Source organism: Capsicum annuum, chromosome 4 (genome assembly GCF_002878395.1).
Source record: "Capsicum annuum cultivar UCD-10X-F1 chromosome 4, UCD10Xv1.1, whole genome shotgun sequence".
NCBI classification, from domain to species: domain Eukaryota; kingdom Viridiplantae; phylum Streptophyta; class Magnoliopsida; order Solanales; family Solanaceae; genus Capsicum; species Capsicum annuum.
In genome coordinates, this window is record NC_061114.1 from 74,724,994 (window position 1) to 74,744,982 (window position 19,989).

The window sequence follows — 19,989 nt, forward strand, 5'->3', positions numbered from 1 at the left end:
AAAAAAAGGCACCTCCGCCAGGAATTGAAGCCACAATATCTAAAACAAGACAAAACTCTTATTCGAGTTCTAAATCAGTGCACCAGACAAGTTTAAGTTTTATTATTTAGGGTGCACACTTTAATATATTAGCACTTTATAAGGGTATTTATAAATATATATTTAATTTTTAAAAAAAATTATCGGATGCACGTACATCCTCATGACTCCACGCGAATCCGTTTGTGGTTATCAAATAATGAATCAAATTATCTCATACTATACATTTTAGGAAACAATTAAAATAAACATATTTGTCTTATTGCTAATTTGGTCATGAGATTTCTTTCACTTTTTAGAAAAAAAATTTCACTTCATTCTAAATACAATTTCGAGTTGATGTTTGGCCATGAGAATTTCAAATACAACTTGAAATTGTATTTGAAAAAGTGAAAAATAAGAAAAAATTATTTTCACTTTTTTTCATTTCTTTCTCTCACAAAATTACAAAACAACTCCAATTATATTTATAAGCAAATACAACGTCAATTTTAAGCTAATTCCAACTTTAAAAATTTTAATTTTCATAGTATACGTCTGCTTAATGTGCACTTGGCTAGGAGCAGAGTCCAAAAGCAATACAAAGTGTTTATACACTGTTAATGCCGCTAATACAAAAAATTCCATAATTATGCCGCTAATACAAAAAATTCCATAATTATGCAATAATTATTTAATCTTAAAATTTATTGACTAGAAGGTAGTATTAAAGAAAATAAAAAAGATACAACTACTGGAAGAGTGAGATTGTAGAGGAGGACATCACACAATCACACGAATCTGAAGAAACTTCTCTTGAAAGAGAATTCTAATCAATTAATCAAAGAGTTAATCAAATGGATTTTTCAGAGGTATGGGCCATATTTGGACCTGGGGTCGCCGGCGCTGTATTCGGCACCGGTTGGTGGTTCTGGGTTGACGCCGTCGTTTGTAGCGCCGTCAAAATCTCTTTCCTTCATTATCTCCCTGGTGGTTACTTCTCTTTTCATTTCTTCTTTGTTTAGTATATGATTCTTGATTTTTCTTGCTTATTGATATTATAGGGTTTTCCTAATATTCTTTATTTTTCTTTATTTTTGATAAAGATAACTACTTTTTTGATATTTGGGTTTTTCTTGTTTTCCTGACCTTGTTTGTTATTGTAGGTATATTTGCATCATTGGCTGCTTTGATGTTTAATTGTGTTAGAAAAGAGGACATTGACTACTCTCCTTATGACGATGGAGAATGGAGGTTTGAATTGTTGGATCCCTTTATGTGAATGAACTCGTTTTTTTTTTGAGAATTTGTATGTCTTGTGCTGATTGTTTCGCCTGTGATAGAGATTACAGGAAGTAATTTGTTATTCAGGATTACCAATTGTATCCCTGTAGTTTGATTACATAATATTGATGTAATTAACTCAATTAAGTGCAACTACCGCAAAAAAAATGTGTGTTTTTATTGGTAATTTTGAATATGTTCAATGCGTTACAGTTACTTCAACTATACTAGTCCACCTCAATCTTCTGATTTGCACCTGCAATTAAGTTGAATGGTCGTGTGAGAGTGGGATGAGAAGGAACATAGAGAGAAAGAGAGAGGGGAGCATCAAAGGTGTCTGAAAATGTTTTCCATGGAAAATGTTTTCCATGGAAAATGTTTTCATGGAAAATAAGTTCATTTTCTACTTATTTTCTCATGTTTGGTTTGTAAGTGGAAAATATTTTACGGAAAATATTTTACAGTGTTTGGTTGGTTAACAAAAAATATTTTTCCAAAAAATATTTTTTAGTATTTAGTTGGTGAGGGAAAAAATATTTTTTAAAATTATCTACTAACAGTTAACTTGTATATTACTTACCGCAAGCAACTCAACAATTTGTAGGAACTAATTAAAGAATAGGAAATAAAACCAATATCGAGTACCAAAACATTACAAGTCACTAAAATTTAAGCAACTACTAATTATATAATTCAAGGTTCCTAATCAATAGCAAATACACGCTATATTATCAAAAATAAAAGTTCGTGAATAATAACTGCTTCCAAACCCTATGAAGCTAAGTTCTTCCAACCCATAGGTGTCACTATTGTTGTTGCTTGAATCGTTCCAACTACACCTTACGAAGATTTTGATTTTTTTGCCATGAATGCCTTAGCTAAAGTGTCGCTTTGAACCAAATAATCAAAAACATCACCGAGGAACACTTCCTCATAACCATTCATTGCCATAACTTCTTCGTACAACTTTGTCACATCTAGACGACTATTAACCATCCTACCAATTGCCGTTGCCACTTCTCTAAATTTTATTGATATATCACCTACGACATTTTGCACCTCAAAAGAGTGTTTTCTTTTGCGACTTGCCTTGACTTGAGAAACTTCAGTCACTTGCACATCATTTTCCGTGGATGGTCCTTCAATGTCATTATCATTATTTTTGTCAAAAAAACACTCAAAATCTATATCTTCAAATGATTTAGCACAATCTTCCCTAGCTCGATCATTCCCACAAACAAGAGCATTTTGTCAAACATATCAATTTTTTTGTTTATGAACTTATCATAATTGGGATGTGCCTACAATACAAAGATTAGAGAAATTTTGGTATCAAGTTCATTTGATTCCAATGAGTTAATGTAACATAAACAACCCATAACAAGCACCAAAACTAAAAAAAGATGGAGACAGTAAAGCATATAAAAAATTCTCAACCAAAAGCTGGACGGCAACCACCTCAAAGCAAATTCTACTATTGTTCTCAGCCATTTGTATTTGAACAGATGAACTCAAATTAAACCGTCACACGTTTGACATAATCTTTAAAATAGCTTAAGATGGTTAGTTGTCACGCACCTCCTACTTGGGAAAATAAACAAATGAATATGCAACACTTTAAATTTTTAATTTTTGAAAAATATAAGGCAAAATGACCTTCTAGACCCCTGTACTATGTCGATTTTGTAAGTTGGACACTTCTATTTACATGTTTGTTATCTGGACCCCTTAACCCACTAAAAAGCAACATTTTAAACACTTTTTGGGTGATTGTAACACACTCTCTCGTCAGCTGCCACATCAGCTGCCACGTGTGCCACGTCATTTTTATATATAAAAAATATTATATATTAAAATAAATAAATAAATAAATAAATAAAAAGAAACCCCCCTCCTCTTCTTCCGCTCTCTTCCTCATTTCTTCCCATTTGCTGTTCATCTTTCTCCATTCTCTTTCCCCATTTCTTTCTTTTTGCTGTTTTCTTTCTTTACTTCTTTTTCTTTTCTTACAAATGAACTTTTTCCATTGTCACTCTCAATACACACCATCACACACACTCACAATGAGCTTCCAACAATCATCTTCCAGAGATTTTACACCCACACAATAAAAACGCATACACACATAGAGATCTATGGCTCTCTGATATTATCGAGAAAAACACATACTCAACTCACACACACCACACACTTTTCACTGATATCACGCACATACAAAGATTTGAGAGAGATTGAGCAAGAGAGAGATGAACAATGAGAGAAAGAGAGAGAACGAAGTAGAGGGGGCGTGAGAGCTGAGGAAACGACCAAACGAACAGTCATTTGATAACCAAAATGGAAATGGGACAAGTTCTCAAACCAACTGGACAACTCAAATGAAATGGATTATGTTGGCGACTCACTCGTAGCTCACCGGTGATGGTATTTCGTGGGTGAGTTCGACCGCTGGTGATGGGTTTTCCTACGATGGAAAGTTCTAAGTCGTTTTTCGGTGCATATAGTTGATTCCTGTGAAGAGCTTGGTCACCGGTTTTAATGGGTTATCTTCGCACCTCGTCGGAATTCGATCACACTCTCTCTGCTTTTCTCTCAATCTCTTTTGTTTTTGCCCTTTCCTTCATTGTTTTATTACTCTCAATTTTTCCCTTGATCTCTCTCCGTGTGTGTATGTGTCTTTTTCAGTATGGGGTGCGTTTGTGTGTATGAGTTGCAGAGCAAAGGAAGATAGTGTGTATCGTATATTGATGATGACGGGTGGAGAATTGTTGTTGTGTAGTTGCTAATCCATAAATAAAATAGAGGTTTTGTGTGGGTGTGTGTTGAGTGAATATGCTGTGTGATTGTGTTTTGGTGTATGAGAATGGTGGGGTGGGGGTCGTTAATGCTGGTGGTGGACGGGGGGTGGGGGAGAAGGGGTTAGGGGTCGATGGGGGAAGGGGTGGGATGGGGGATGTCTGGACGGGGGAGGGGGATTTTTAATTTTTTTCTAAATTTATTATTTTTTAATTTTTAAAAATATTTTTAAATTAAAAAAATTGAAAAAAAGTTGAGTGGCCTTTTTTATTTTTTTTAAAATTATTTTAATATAAAATTGACTAAAAATTGATCCCCACTTGCACCTTAGGCGAGTGCCTTCACGCTCTTTGTCCTACTCAGCAATTTCAATGCCACGTAGGCTCGGTCAACGGTCAACGGTCAAAGGATGCAAAATATAGCTTTTTAATGGGTTCAGGGGTCCAGATGACAAACATGTAAGTAGAAGTGTCCAACTTACAAAACCGACATAGTACAAGGGTCCATTGAACCATTTATATTCTATCACACCTAAAGAACAGAATATTCAATCATGCTATGTAATAAAGGCTAAAGGCATCAAAGTAAACTGGAAATGCTTACCAAGAAGTGGGAATCTAAGGTAAGCTACTGATGATGTTCAAAGCATAATTTAAGCTTAGAAGACACCATTTATGATTATAACTCACTGCCCAGGCTTATCTTGATTCATGCCGCGTACCGCTCATTAAAAAGAGGAAGCACTCCGTAACAAGTTCGAACCCGAGATCTCTAGTTTAAGAGTGGAGTATTTTTTCCAGTAGCCTTCTGGAAACACAACACTTACAATTAAGACTAATATTGAGCAGATTGCATTGTCCCCCTCATCTACTTGAATCACCTATCATTTGCCATGTTTTCCAAGGTTCGAACCGAGATCTCTGATTTAGGGTGGAGGAATATTTACTATTTGAGCACTGCAATTAGAATAAAGTCTGTCAATTACCTAAAATTTTCAGCAGCAATGACCCAAGTATTTCAATTACAACACACCCTTTACTAATAACTATAGACATAAGTAACATCTAGCGGAGGACAATTAATTACTACGTCAATAGCATCTACCATACATCTCAAGCCTATGTTACTCGAACTCTCCAAAAATTGTTGCCACGCCCAGTGTTGGGTTCTGGTGTTCTTCAAAATGTACTACTTTTGGAGTATCCAACATGCACATATTTTGAAGAGTGAGCAACATAGATGCCAAGTAACTCCTCTTACACTCTTAGGCCAAGCATGGTTTCTCCCTATACTTGGTAACTTTAGCAATAGATGAAGTGAAAGCAATCATATACTGTAGTAATAATAAGTGCATCGACATTAATAAATACGAAGAGATTTGAACTATCAAAACCAATTCATCAAGTATAATGTAAGATAGTACGATGACTAGCCGCTAACATATTTAATAATTTTGGGCAGACACAGATACAAAATTCTTAGTTGACCACAAATAAATAGAACATTTCCTGTTCTACTTTTCTACCATCTAAAACATTCTAACTGAGATAAACCCGCTGGTAGTTAATTTCAGCTATGTGCAACAAAATTCATATTAACATAGCCACCAAAAGTTCACTATATAACCCCTACAGGGAAAATCCATCAAAACACCTAATGGAACAACTACTCTCATACTACTACAACAACAACAATAAACCCAGTGTATTCCCACAAAGTGGGGTCTGGGGAGGGTAAGATGTACGCAGACCATACCGCTACCTCCGAAGAAGAACAACTACTCTCATACTAATTGGAATAATAATCAGAAGCCACAAACAAAAGCTGACAGAGGAGAGTAAGGTCTAACATGAAAATAAATATTTCATATGTTCCCTTCTATATAAAACTTTATTTATTTTATTCCCGAGAAAAAAAAAAGAACGACTATGTCGGGGTGAGAGCAAGATGGCTCGGATACAATAGTTATAAAAACTAAAATAAAAAGAGAATTTTTATAACCGTTGTGTCCGAGCCATCTTCCCTATTGCCTTGGTTGTTAAACGGTCAATTAAAACTTCTAACATTTTTTCATTCGTACCCGATAACCTAGGGACCAATATTGGTATCTGATTCACTAAACTCTCAACTTGACAAGTATGACTCACTAACTGAAACAAATCCCCTCGTCTTAAACTTCCAATTCTTGGGACCTCGTGACAACATCCACGGATCAACTCCAACACCCAAAATAACATAGCAGGAAGCAACAACCTTAATAGAACAACTACTCAAATACTAATTGGAATAAAAATCTGAAGCCACAAAAAGTTGATAGAGGAGAGTAAGGTCCAACATGAAAATAAATACTCCATCTATTCCCTTCTATATAACACTCCAATTTATTCCCGAGGAAAAAAAGAACGATTATGTCGAGGCTGAAGAACTAGTTCGTGGGGCTCTATAGTTCGTGGGGCTCTATTGTGCAATCCATATAACTGTTCAGTTTGAAAGCAGAGTAAGAAAGTACCAGCTAATGGTGGAGGTGCTCAACCACTTAAGCAAGCCTCAAATCAGGGTGATCTAGCTAATAAAGTTTAGAGGTCCAAGCTGTCTTTGACTACATTATCCACTTATCATTTCAAAACTCCTTCCGTCGAATTTGTCATCAGGACATATGCATCTACAATTTCTTAAAACTAAATTATTTTTCTTTCAGCACTTAGCCAAATAAGTGATGCAGCCACCACCTTTGCTAATCAAGTTGATAGCTCACTTTCACATCATAAAAGGATAATCTCTTTTACCATCATAATCAGCTGCCTATGCTACAACTCTAAATGACTGTAGTATCTTCCATCTTATTTGAAAATTGAACTCAATTTTCACTTTTAAAACAAAAATAAACTCAAATCATTAACCCAAACAAGCAAAATAAGAAAATTTTGATGGAATTTTTGACCGAAATCGTAGAAGAAATTAATTATAAAACATACCTTGAGATTCTTGCAAAAATTGCAATAGAGAGAAGAGATGAAAACCCTAAAATTGAGTGTAGTGACAGTGAAGTATGCTTCTAAATTTGGAACAAAGGGATGTTGAGTGTTGTTGGGGGTGGGGGGAGAGGGGTGGGAGTGGAGGGAGTAACTCGTGCCACAATTTCTTTTTCCCCGAAAATGACTTCCCTTGGTCAAGTAGGGAAGTCATTTTCCATCAAAGGGAGGAAAATAAGTTACTATAGAAAATATTTTCCCACCATTTAATTGCAACCAAACAAAGGAAAATGAGAATATTTTTTGGAAAACATTTTCCATCATACCAAACACACCTTTAGTCTGCTTTTTTTTTCTTGCGGTACTAACTAACTAACTAACGGGCAATAACTATAGGGGGATTAAGTTACTGAGTCACTCTATGAAGATCTGGGAGAGAGTGGTCGAGGTGAGGCTGAGACGGATAGTGTCTATCTCGGAAAATCAGTTCGGATTTATGCCCGGCCGCTCGACGACGGAGGCAATTCACCTGGTACGGCGGTTGGTGGAGCAATATAGGGAAAGGAAGAAGGATTTGCACATGGTGTTCATCGACCTAGAAAAGGCGTACGACAAAGTCCCCAGGGAGGTGCTTTGGAGATGCTTGGAGGTGAGTGGAGTACCGCAGGCATATAGCAGAGTAATTAAGGATATGTATGAGGGAGCGAAAACCCAGGTGAGGACGGCGGGAGGAGACTCAGAGCATTTCACTGTCCTGACAGGATTGCATCAGGGATCTACTCTTAGTCCCTTTTTGTTTGCGCTAGTAATGGATGTGTTAACGCGGCGTATCCAAGGGGAGGTGCCGTGGTGTATGCTTTTTGCAGACGATGTAGTCCTGATAGATGAGACGCGAGGGGGTGTGAACGACAAATTAGAGCTGTGGAGGCAAACTCTGGAGTCTAAAGGGTTCAGGGTGAGCAGAACCAAGACAGAGTATGTGGAATGTAAGTTTAATGACGTAAGGCGAGAGAATGAGGTAGTGGTGAGGCTAGAAGCGCAGGAGGTAAAGAAAAGGGATAAGTTCAAGTACCTCGGGTCCGTGATCCAGAGTAACGGTGAGATTGACGAGGATGTCTCGCACCGTATCGGGGCGGGATGGATGAAGTGGAAACTTGCATCGGGGGTGCTGTGTGATAAGAAGGTGCCGCCCAAGCTTAAAGGTAAATTCTATAGGGTGGTAGTCCGTCCGGCCTTGCTGTATGGAGCGGAGTGTTGGCCAGTTAAGAACTCCCACACCCAAAGAATGAAGGTGGCAGAAATGCGGATGTTGCGCTGGATGTGTGGACTGACCCGAAGGGATAGAGCTCGGAATGAGACTATCCGGGAGAAGGTTGGGGTGACTTCAGTGGAGTGTAAGATGCGGGAAGCACGATTGAGATGGTTCGGACACGTGAAGAGGAGGGGCATGGATGCCCCGGTCCGTAGGTGTGAGAGGCTAGCGTTGGATGGTTTTAGACGGGGTAGGGGTAGACCGAAGAAGTACTGGGGTGAGGTGATTAGGCGGGACATGGAACAGTTACAGCTTACCGAGGACATGACCCTAGATAGGAAGGTCTGGAAGACGCGAATTACGGCAGAGGATTAGGGCCTGTTCGGGTCGCTAATGTAGGGAGGTAATTGGTGGGGGTGTATTCCTGGTATGATTCCGTATTCAATGTTCTGTTCCGTGTTCCGTGTTCTATGTTTGTTACGAATCTGTGTGCTTTCCTCTGCTTTATATTCCTGCATTCCTGCTTTACTCTGTTTTATATTCCTTATGGCTGCAGTATCTATGTTATGTCATCTGCTTCTGTGCTGTACTATGTGTTTGTTTGATATCTCGTAACTTGAGCCGGGGGTCTTTCGGAAACAGCCTTTCTACTTCATCAGAGGTAGAGGTATGGACTGCGTACATCTTACCCCCCCCAGACCCCACAAAGTGGGAATACACTGGGTTTGTTGTTGTTGTTGTTGTTGTACTAACTAACGGCTAAGAGTTAATCTCTTCTATCTATCACTTCAGATTACCTCAGTTAGAGAGCCATTGCAAATCACCTCATGGATTAAAGATTGTCTACATTGGAAAAGAAATTGAGAAAATGATTGGGTAGTGCAATAGAATTTGACAAGCACAACTTCAAGCAAATACAATCAAGGTTAATTTGGATAGTTTGCGTACTCCACCACCATCCTATGGGGCAACTCAAGTCATGGTAGAAGGTTCTAAACTAGAACTAGTAGTCATGCTAGATTCTTACTGCTCATGCTAGACATAGGAGGATGTTGTAGATAAGCCATTAAGAGTCCCATGAAACTTCACCAGTCGGATGCTACAATAGTTGCACTATCTAAGGAGATCCTACTAGCTGTGGAAATATAACATAGAGGTTACACATGATGAGTGGATTCAAGAGATATTTTCCAGTAGGAATACTAAGGCATACGCTAAAATGGTAACCGCATCACAACAGATTGAGTAACATGTGTTTGCCGACAATTATTCCTTCACTATGCATATAGAAGTTGGGGAAAAATATACCTCAACGAAGGAGTCAATTGCAGAAAATGCATCATGCTCAGTGTGTTCTGATGGGTTTTACCATCTTACTGTGTTTTATCGTTAGTCGTGCACTCGTGCTAGGTAGTATCTCTTGAATTTGTACATCCTATGTAATCTTCACAGTAGGTGGATCTCCTTAAACTGTGCAACTATTATAATCATGGATAAAGTTTCTCAAGACGCCAAAATAGGCTCAGCAAGACCACCTTCCAATGGTCCATCTTGAACTGTGTGAGTACTATCTTCTAGCATGAGTACCGAAACTTTCTCCATAACCAGAGTTGCCCTAAGGAATACCAATATATTATGCAAGCTATCCAAATCATTGTAAATAGGCATCTTCTTGAGACTGCTTGCACTCTTCTCATTGAATCCCATGTTCTACTGCATTTTTGGGGCGATGCAGTCCTCACATCTTGTTATTTAATTAATAGAATGCCATCATCTTCCATTCAGAATAAGGTTCCCCATTCTATATTGTTTCCACGGTCACGTCTCTACTCTATCCCCCCTCGTATCTTTGGGTGCACATGCTTTGTTCATAATTTAGCCCCTGGGAAAGATAAATTAGCCCCTCATGCTCTCAGGTGTGTCTTCCTTGGTTACTCTCGAGTTCAAAAAGGGTATCGTTGTTATTCACTGGATTTGCTACTTTATGTCCGCCGATGTTACTTCTTTTAATCTCGACCTTACTATATATCTTCTGATCATTCTGATATCTCTGGGATTTTACTCATATCTTCAGTCTTACCCGCACCATCCTTGGTCTTACCCGTATCTCCAGACTTACCTGAACCAACCTTTGAGGAATCAATGGTTACTTCTACGTCTTCAGCTGCAGTGCCACCACCAAAAACCTCGGCAGACTAAAATATTTTCTAGGTATTGAGGTTGCTCAGTCCAGATCAGGTATTGTTATTTCTCAACGCAAGTATGCCTTAGACATTCTTGAGGAGACTAGAATGATGGGATGTAGACCCATTCACACTCCTATGGATCCAAATGTTAAACTTCTACCAGGACAGGGGGAGCCACTCAGTGATTCTGAAAGGTATAGCGGTTGGTTGGAAAGTTGAATTATCTCACCGTGACAAGACCTTACATATCCTTTCCTGGGAGTGTTGTAAGTCAGTTTATGACTTCCCCTGTGATAGTCATTGGGATGCAGTTGTTCGTATTCTGCGATATAGATATATAAAGTCAGCTCAGGTAAAGGACTACTCTTTGAGGATCGAGGTCACGAGCATATCATTGGATACACAGATGCCGATTTGGCAAGATCACCCTCTGATAGGCATTTTACTTTCGAATATTGTGTTTTAGTAGGAGGTAATTTGGTATCTTGGAAGGGTAAGAAACAGAGTGTGGTTGCTCGATCTAGTGCAGAAGCAGAATATCGAGCAATGGTTGTAGCAACTTGTGAGCTAGTTTGGATCAAACAGTTGCTGAGAGAATGAAAATTTGGAGAAACCGGTAAGATGGAACTTGTGTGTGATAATCAAGCAACTCTTCATATCACATCAAATCCAGTGTTTCATGAGAGGACTAAACACAGAGAGATTGATTGTCACTTTGTCAGAGAAAAGATACTCTCAGGAGATATTGTTACAAAATTTGTGAAGTCAAGTGATCAACTTACACATATCTTCACCAAGTCCCTCACCGGTCCTCGTGTTAATTACATTTGTAACAAGCTAGGTACATATGATTTGTATGCACCAGTTTGAGGGGGAGTGTTAGAATATGAGTAGAAATATGAATAGTATATAAAAATCTTACTTGAAAAAGGATTGTACTATAGTGTCTATAAATAGGGTCTCGATGTAATTATACACAATTTAATAATATTTTTCTCCATTAATTCTCACGGTCATTAAAAGCCATTACTTCATAGCTTTAAGCAATTAGAAGTGATCATCGTTTTATGTGTAAAGATGTGCTTTAAGTAATAAAGTGCAAAGTGATCTTAACGAGAAGTGGCAGTTTTTTGAATATCTACATTGAGCTGTTGTCTTATATCGACATTTATTTTATATTGAATGTTGAAATTAGTTACTTTATTTGCAAATTGTACTTGATGTCTCTATCAGTATTATTAAAGGCGCACTAAGCCCTAGAACAATGCTCAAAGCGTGTTGAGCGCTTCGCCTTGCTTAAGGTGCAATTCAATGTCGTCATCAAGGTTCTAAGGCATTCTTTTCCTTGCCAATGAGCCTGTTCTGAAGATGTGACAGTAAACAATTGATATTTTACTTTATCATATTTTTTTTTCCAATTTCTTTCCTATATTTGTCATTACAAACAACAACAACAAACCCAGTGTATTCCCACCTAGTGGGGTCTGGGGGGGTAAGATGTACGCAGTCCATACCTTTACCTCTAAAGAAGTAGAAAGGCTGTTTCTGATAGACCCCCGGCTCAAGGCACGAGATACCACACAAACACATAGTAAAGCACAGAAGCAGATTACATAACATAAATACGACACCCATAAGTAATATAAAACAGAGGAAAGCAGAGGAAAGCACACAGATTCGTAATAAAACATGGAACACGGAATACGGAATCATAACAGGAATAAAACCCCCACCAAGTAATTCCCTACACTAGCGACCCAAACTGGCCCTAGTCCTCTGCCCTAATTCGCGTCCTCCAGACCTTCCTATCTAGGGTCATGTCCTCGGTGAGCTGTAACTGCTCCATGTCCCGCCTAATCACCTCACCCCAGTACTTCTTCGGCCTACCCCTACCCCGCCTAAAACCATCCAACGCTAGCCTCTCACACCTACGGACCGGGGCATCCATGCCCCTCCTCTTCACGTGTCCGAACCATCTCAATCGGGCTTCCCGCATCTTGCACTCCACTGAAGTCACACCAACCTTCTCCCGGATAGTCTCATTCCGAACTCTATCCCCTCTAGTCAGCCCACACATCCAGCGCAACATCCGCATTTCTGCCTTCATTTTTTGGATGTGGGAGTTCTTAACTGGCCAACACTCCGCTCCATACAACAAGGCCGGACGGACTACCACCCTGTAGAATTTGTCTTTAAGCTTGGGCGGCACCTTCTTATCACACAGCACCCCCGACGCGAGCTTCCACTTCATCCATCCCGCCCCAATACGGTGCGAGACATCCTCGTCAATCTCACCGTTACTCTGGATCACGGACCCAAGATACTTGAAATTATCCCTCTTACATACCTCCTGTGCGTCCAGCTTCACTACTACCTCATTCTCCCGCCTCACGTCATTAAACTTGCATTCCACATACTCTGTCTTGCTTCTGCTCACCCTGAACCCTTTAGACTCAAGAGTTTGCCTCCACACCCTATATTTGTCATTCATGCTTGTAATTATTGGTCTTGGAATAAACATTTTTACTTGTATTTTTTTCTCCCTTTGTACCCTTTTTCATTAAAGCCCACATTTTATTTGCGCTTTGCGTTTAAAGCCCCAATGGACCTTAGTGTTTTTTTGCGCTCTTTGCTTTTGATGACACTGGTTTCTATTTCTTATCCTGTAAGTGTGGTGAAATGAGTATATGCATTTAGAAGGTACTTCCTTTGGCAAGGAAATAGCGACAAAGGGAAATCCATCCAGTTAAATTGGGAACTCTCACAACTAGGAAGAAGAGTTGGGGCTTGGAATTAGCTATAGGAACTTAAGAATGCAGAATCAAAGTTTACTGGTGAAATGATTATGGTGATTTGCAAAAGGAGAGGCTATGTGGAAAGATGTATTCAAGATCAAATATGGGATGAAAGGAAGATGGATAACAGAGTTTGTTTCAATAGTCTTTATGGAGGTAGCCTCTGTAAGTCCAGTAGGAATCTTTGGCCAACAGTCATGAACAGAACAAGTTTTATAGTACTGGAAAGACAACTGGCTAGACGAAGGTGCCTTCAAAGAAATCTTTCCTGGTATTCGTATTTTATGCCCAGCAACAAGAAGCAATAGTGGGGGAATTATGGGCAAACAATGGCCGGAATCTCATTTTCATAAGGCTACTCAATGATTAGGAGATTGTAAGACTTGGAAAATTTTAAAACACACTGAAGCAATTCAAAGGAACTACAACAAATGATGATTATATAAAGTGGACAGGATATTAGCAAGGCCATTTTAGGCAAAGTCAGGCTATGGTAAATTTAACACCTCGAATAACCAGATTGGTTGTTGTCCATGGAAGATGATATGGAGAGTCAAAATCATATATAAAGCTGCATGTTTCACATGGTTGTTAGCAAAAAATATCGCATTAACACAAGATAACCTCAGCAAGAGAGGCTATCATATGTGCTCAAGATGTTACCTATGTGGGGAGTAGGTAGAGACAATCAGTATGGTTGAATATACACATTGAATGCTGAGATTACGAATTGAATTTCTGGTAGTAGGTCCATAATAAAAAGAGTTTTTGTGATTGTTCCAGAAGAAATGAAACAAAAGATATGGTAGAGCTATCTTTCTTTACATTGCAGAATCATTGGTCAGCTATGGATTTTTTTATTTTTCATAAATAAACTTGAGGGGAATTAGGTGGGCTTTTCCAAGGAGAATAATTGAAGTTCTGGCTAGTTGGTACAGTGAGGGTATATTATCCTGTAACTGTAAGAAAGAGATATGGTGGATTGCCTATGCTTGTTTTGAAGACAAATGTAGCTCTCCAGATGGAAGTCAAAATATTTGTCATTGGGAGGCAGACTCACCTTGATAACTTCCGTCTTAGATGCTCTACCAACTTATATGATGTCCCTTTTTCATATCCCAAGGCTATTGTGCATAGAATGTGGATAAAATAAGGATAAAATCAGGAGATATAAGAGAATTTCATTTAGTCAACAGGAAAGTTTTTATCATCAGAAGTAGAAGTCAAGGTAGGCTAGGCATCAAGAATCTTAAGAACCAAAGCGAAACTCTTAAGGTGAAATAGTTGTTGATACTCTTAGGAGCCCCAAGCTGTTTGGAGTAGTGTTATCAAAACTAAGTATGGGGAGCTGCATAATTGGGTTTCTAAAGAAGTCACTGCACCTTATGGTGCAAGCCTATGGAGATCTATTTGGTCATACTGGCCTTTGCCTGTCTGCTGTCAAGGTTCACCACTGGCAATAAGACACTTTTTTGGATAGACAAGGGGTTACAAGAGTTATTTCTTGAATTGTTTCCCTGGCTCAACATCAATACAAGACAATAGTTGAGATGTGGACCCATCGAGGACGGATTTTGATCCTCAGAAGACATTTGAAGGATAGGATTGGGAGGTCCCAAGGTTATATGATTTTTACAAGTTTTTGGAATCTTTTCAATGGCCACAAAGTAGGGTGGACTGTTCATGGTGGAATGGACATAGCAAAGGTATTTACAAGGTGAGGGAGGGGTACAAGAGTCTAAATCTAGCTGAGACGCCGATCACTACCTGGCCATGGAAGCACATTTGGAAAGTTAAAGTGCATTTAAAATTGACATGTTTGACTTGGCTTTTAGATAATGAGGTTGTCCTAACCCTTGAAAATCTATCAAAGAGGGGAATATCCGTGTGCTCAAGATGTTATTTATGTGGTAGTGAGGCTGAGACAATTAGTCATAATGTTATTTATGTGGTAGTGAGGCTGAGACAATTAGTCATCTTTTCCGATACTACATAGTCACTAACCAACCGTAGAAGATCTTTATCAATCTTAGAGGCATCCCATGGACAAGGACTGTAGAATTGTTGACACTCTTCTTAGCTGGGAGGAAGCTGGAATTGATGTAAGAAACAGAGGAAGATGGAGAATTACATCCTAACATGTATTTGGTGGACCATCTGGAGAGAAAGAAATGCCAGATGTTTTGAAGATAGGAGTAGCAATGTGCAGAAGATCAAGCTTAATTTTATATTGTTATTCTGTTTTTGGTGTAGAAAGGCTTATTCTGAAGACACTAAAACAACTAGATGTTTTAGAGAGAGATTTTTACTTTGTGTTTCTGCTTTTCTTCTTTTGTTAATATGGTTTTTTCAATAATACCTAAGTACAGGCTTCAATACAAATTGTATGTTACCAATTCTGAAAGGACAAATGTAACTCGATACAAAAGCTAAAGATGAATTGTCTAGTTCTTTTCCATTTTGGTGTAAACAACGTACGTCAAAGATTGTGAAGCTATTTTTGATGTCTCCGATTCCTTGTGAGTTAGACATAGATTAAAGTGCCCATGTATTTTGCTATGTAAATATTGGTGACTACTTGGTTTTCTTGAAAATCGTTATAATGTATATATGAACAAACATGTTACCGTCTCAAAAGAAAATGCGTGCTTCACTTCAAAGAAACTTGTGCTTCACTTTGCGCTTTTCACTTAAAGACCCATGGACTTTATGGCTTTTTCCTTTCACACTGATCCAAATAGTCTTGAGGGCCTCTGCTTAAAACTATAGTTGTGCTTGCCTGTTGCCACATCCACTGTCAATAAATTCTTTGATCTGACGTGGTGTTCTGTGACAGCTCCCCAACAGTGGGGGGTTTGCTTTGACTTCCTTGGATCCTTGTAAATTCTAACATCAATCGCCTTACTAGGCTTTATCCATATATCATCCTCAAACTTTTTGGACTCCTTGTTGCTCAAACATAGAAGTTCATGAGGAGAAGCGGCACAAACCCAAACCTAGTAATTTTCCCCTTGGATGGTCTTCTCCACATGAAGTGTTTTTCCCTATTAGGCTTTTCCTTTCTTGGAAGTGTTCCACAAACCAAGTAATTTTCCAGTTGGATGGTTCTCCGCATGAATGTCCGCGTCATCCATGGCATAAGTCAGGAGAACTTTATCTCAAGGAACATTAGTCTCATATAAACAAGGCATAAGTCTAGAAGACAATCAAAGTTAACTCGTGTCCTATTTGTCATGAACTGTCCTGTTAGCGTGCCATGTTTTCCTCTTGAAGTGTTAGCTTGCTGTATAAGTTTTTTGCATCAGATCATATATCGGGCCATGAACAGGTTCATAATCAGGTTGAAATTCTTCAAAGTCTTCTTTGTTGAGGCCTTGATTGTGGAAGTGTTCATTGATCTTGCTTGGGTTAATATCAATCTCCATACTCCACTCTACTACCTGCCACATCTTCAACTGATCACTTTCATTGGCGTATTGAATGTTAGCATAAAACTCTTCTATCAGTATGACTATTGCATCCCTGGCCTTTTGAGTAAATATTCCATTTTATTGTATGCAGTGAATAAGTTTGTCGACAAATTTCTAATCTTAAAGCAGACTTGGAGACAGAGGGCTTCTAAAGTTTTATCCTTTGATAAACCTTCTCTTCTTGTTCTTGCAATGCATGTGATGCATTTTCTGAATGTGTTGCTTCAGGTTGAGGAGACAGTGGATCAACCAGAGCCTTCTTTATTGCAGCTATAGAGGGGAACTTTTATGTGTTTTTCTTTTGTCTAGCCATATGAACCTTGCTACCCCTTGAGATGATCGACCCCTGTAGTGAAATGCTGAAGAAGAGTTTGGGGGTTGGGGGTAGGGGATGAACTCATTATGGTCTTGACATTTAACTGGATTAAGTTGCAGCTCCACTCGATACCCGTTGAAGCTCAGTGAGCTACACTTACGTGGGCAGGAATCAGTTGCCACATTATTGGCAGAGTTATTATAAGCAAAACTTGAAAAATATTTGTCTGGGCACTTTTTTAGCTAGAAGATCAACTTGAAAAGGACGAGCCTTGAACTGATTTGGCTGAACTGAATTTAATTCTGTTCGGTGTTGGTTAACATTTCCAAACATACAAAAACTGAAGCTTTAGTGTTATATGATTTAAGTACTTGATTTTTTTTTAATTTTTTTTTGCAACTATGAAGGTAACAGGACAAATAAATATGCCCTTGTGAAAAAGTCAGTTTTATGTCTCTATTACCTAGTTGGACTTTTTGATGGTGGGCATTACGATTCCATTGCCTGCTAATATGTGTGAATGTCAAATTTCAAAGGAAGTGATGTTCACCTGGAATTGCTTTTATGCTTCGTTTATGAGAAAGAATAACCTTGTGCTGCGGTTCTGAGTGCATCTGAGTTGCCAGACTCTTCACTTTTAGCGCCACACCCGTGTCAACATGACATAGGTGTCAGTGTGGGATCCGTTTTGGATATGATCAATCGATTTGGGTACTTTGACCAAAATTGATGGAAAAATATGAGATACATACAATGATTTTTTAAATCAAAATATAAGCTAGGGTGGAATCATAATTTGGGCATATGCTTTTCAATCGATAAAAGATATTTGTATTAAAAAGTCCACAAGCAGGAAGTGCTTTAAAGATATTTAAAGTCAACATCGCTGTTGAAAGTGCAATGAACTCAAGAAGTCTATATGGCCTCTATATTATCTACAATAGCCAAACAGCACTGAAAAAACAGTAAAGAGATCGGGTTGTACTTTATTACAAGATTCAAACCTGCTCTCAAAAATTTATGCATCCCGTATTTCCTTTCCTTCCAAATAGTCCACCATAATTTAGGCATATTTTATAACTCTAATTTTAGATATTTGAATTATTTTAAGTCGAATCCCTAGCTCCCGCAGTCATTCTTGGATCCATATCCCCGGATCTTAAAATTTAGATGATGAAGGATCCGACCTATAGATCCGCACCTGTATTGGACACGTGCCCCTAGTTTGAGCCTTAGGACTGCATGTGTCATTTGTTTACTTCCTTTTTTTCATGGAGTAGATGAACTTGGACTTAGCATGTATAACCCAAAGTTACCCCTATAATTTCATGGACATGAGTCATGGTTTTGGATAGAGGCGGTTTTTATGAGGTTTTGTTGCTTCTTTTGAGCAATATGATTTTGGTCACCTGGGCTTATCATCTGAAGGGGTTTTCATCAAGCTCTTAAGTAGTAATTCATTCTTTAGGAATGAGCAGAATGATGCTTGATCACCATAATTTGCATTTGTTATCACTTGTGAAAGAGCTCCGAAATCCTTTCATATTTTTTCTTCCGTCTGAGGCATAATGATTATTAATACTGGATAGGTATTGTCGTCCCTGTGCATATTATTTCTTTTGATAGATTTGTGATTCTATTTGCTTCCCTCATCACATTGATTGCTCAACTGTTTCATGTTGACAATGCAGGTTGAAGCTGTGGCTATTTATTGCATATGTTGTATCCTTTGTGTCTTTGGCTGCATCAGTTGGCCTATTGATACAAGACACACTAGGAAAATCTGGTCCTTCAGCTTGGACAGGAGTTGCAGGTGTTCTGCAATGTGTGTTTGTCTTAATCAGGTAATTTGATTTATATTTTTTAGGCTTTGCTGCTTTTTAGTTGAGCTCTTTTGTTCATCCACCTGTCCCCTTTGTCTTCTCTCTTCCCGCTTCTTTATGACACTTATTTTTGGCCATAATGGTGCAGAAAATAGAAAGCGATGGTTTTGAACCTGTGTCTTACCAAGAATATCAAAGTAGGTTAGCTAGTCTCGTTCAATCTAGTACACCTCTCTTATCAAATGTTGCTAATTAGGGTTTAATGCTCGAATTAAAATTCTAAGTAGCTTTCTATGTCTTTTCTTGTCCCATTTAAGACTAACAAACGATAGTCACCCATTCTCTGCTTTGTACATGAAAAAGAATGCATCACATCTAAGTTATGCTCAGTTGTGTGATGTAGTTCTGCTTGCTAGCTTGTGGACTCGTGTCTGCAAGCACATGCACATCTTTCAGAGACCATCAGAAAAAAGAGATCATGCTTCTGTTCCTTCTAAAATAATTGTGGTTTGGATGTCAACTTAATGTTTACTTTTTCACATATTTCAGCGGGCTTGTCTATTGGACATCACATTCAGAATCTTGAAGAGGATACTTGGTGGGGTCTTACTCGATCCATTCTGTGAAAGAGTTACGGTTACAGTTGTATAAATGTGTGTTTGTTGTGCAGTGAGGCTAAGCACCAAATAGTGGACGCTCATCGTTTCTTCTACATATGATAATTACTAACTTGAAATTTCATTGGAATGCTCAAGGAAATGTCTTGAAGTGGTTTGTTTCAAAAGACTCATTATAAAGACTCATTATTATAGCTTTTACTTGATGCATGTCACGCACTGTTTCATTGCCAACACTTCAGGGGCTGCAACGAAAGGGCAGTTTCGTAATGTTTTATGACTTCAGACGGATCCTCCATTCATATTCAAACATTCTTTCGAAATATCGAAATGGTTCGTCATTTCCACAGGTTAAAGATTTAGCTTCACTGGAATTTCAATATTCAGTTGATGAGAAAGGTATAGAAATATGATACAAATAGTTCGAGACACACTGCAATATTCTTCATCATCCCATTTTCTA

At 38.4% G+C, this 19,989-nt stretch overlaps 1 protein-coding gene across 2 annotated transcripts; it reads left to right on the plus strand.

Annotated features, from left to right (window-relative positions):
- The first annotated feature begins 513 nt into the window (after nucleotides 1–513).
- On the plus strand, nucleotides 514–19,727 carry LOC107867897 (transmembrane protein 50 homolog). 2 transcript variants are annotated; one of them, XM_016714370.2, is made up of 5 exons: nucleotides 702–1,008; nucleotides 1,185–1,272; nucleotides 18,778–18,930; nucleotides 19,058–19,106; nucleotides 19,459–19,601. In XM_016714370.2, the coding sequence occupies exons 1-4, from the start codon at nucleotides 876–878 to the stop codon at nucleotides 19,062–19,064; spliced, it is 381 nt and encodes a 126-aa protein (XP_016569856.1). In that variant the 5' UTR covers nucleotides 702–875; the 3' UTR covers nucleotides 19,065–19,106; nucleotides 19,459–19,601. The 2 variants fall into 2 exon arrangements, with proteins under 2 accessions (XP_016569855.1, XP_016569856.1); XM_016714369.2 differs by lacking the exon at nucleotides 19,058–19,106 and having other exon boundaries at nucleotides 514–1,008; nucleotides 19,459–19,727.
- Nucleotides 19,728–19,989: the final 262 nt, after the last annotated feature.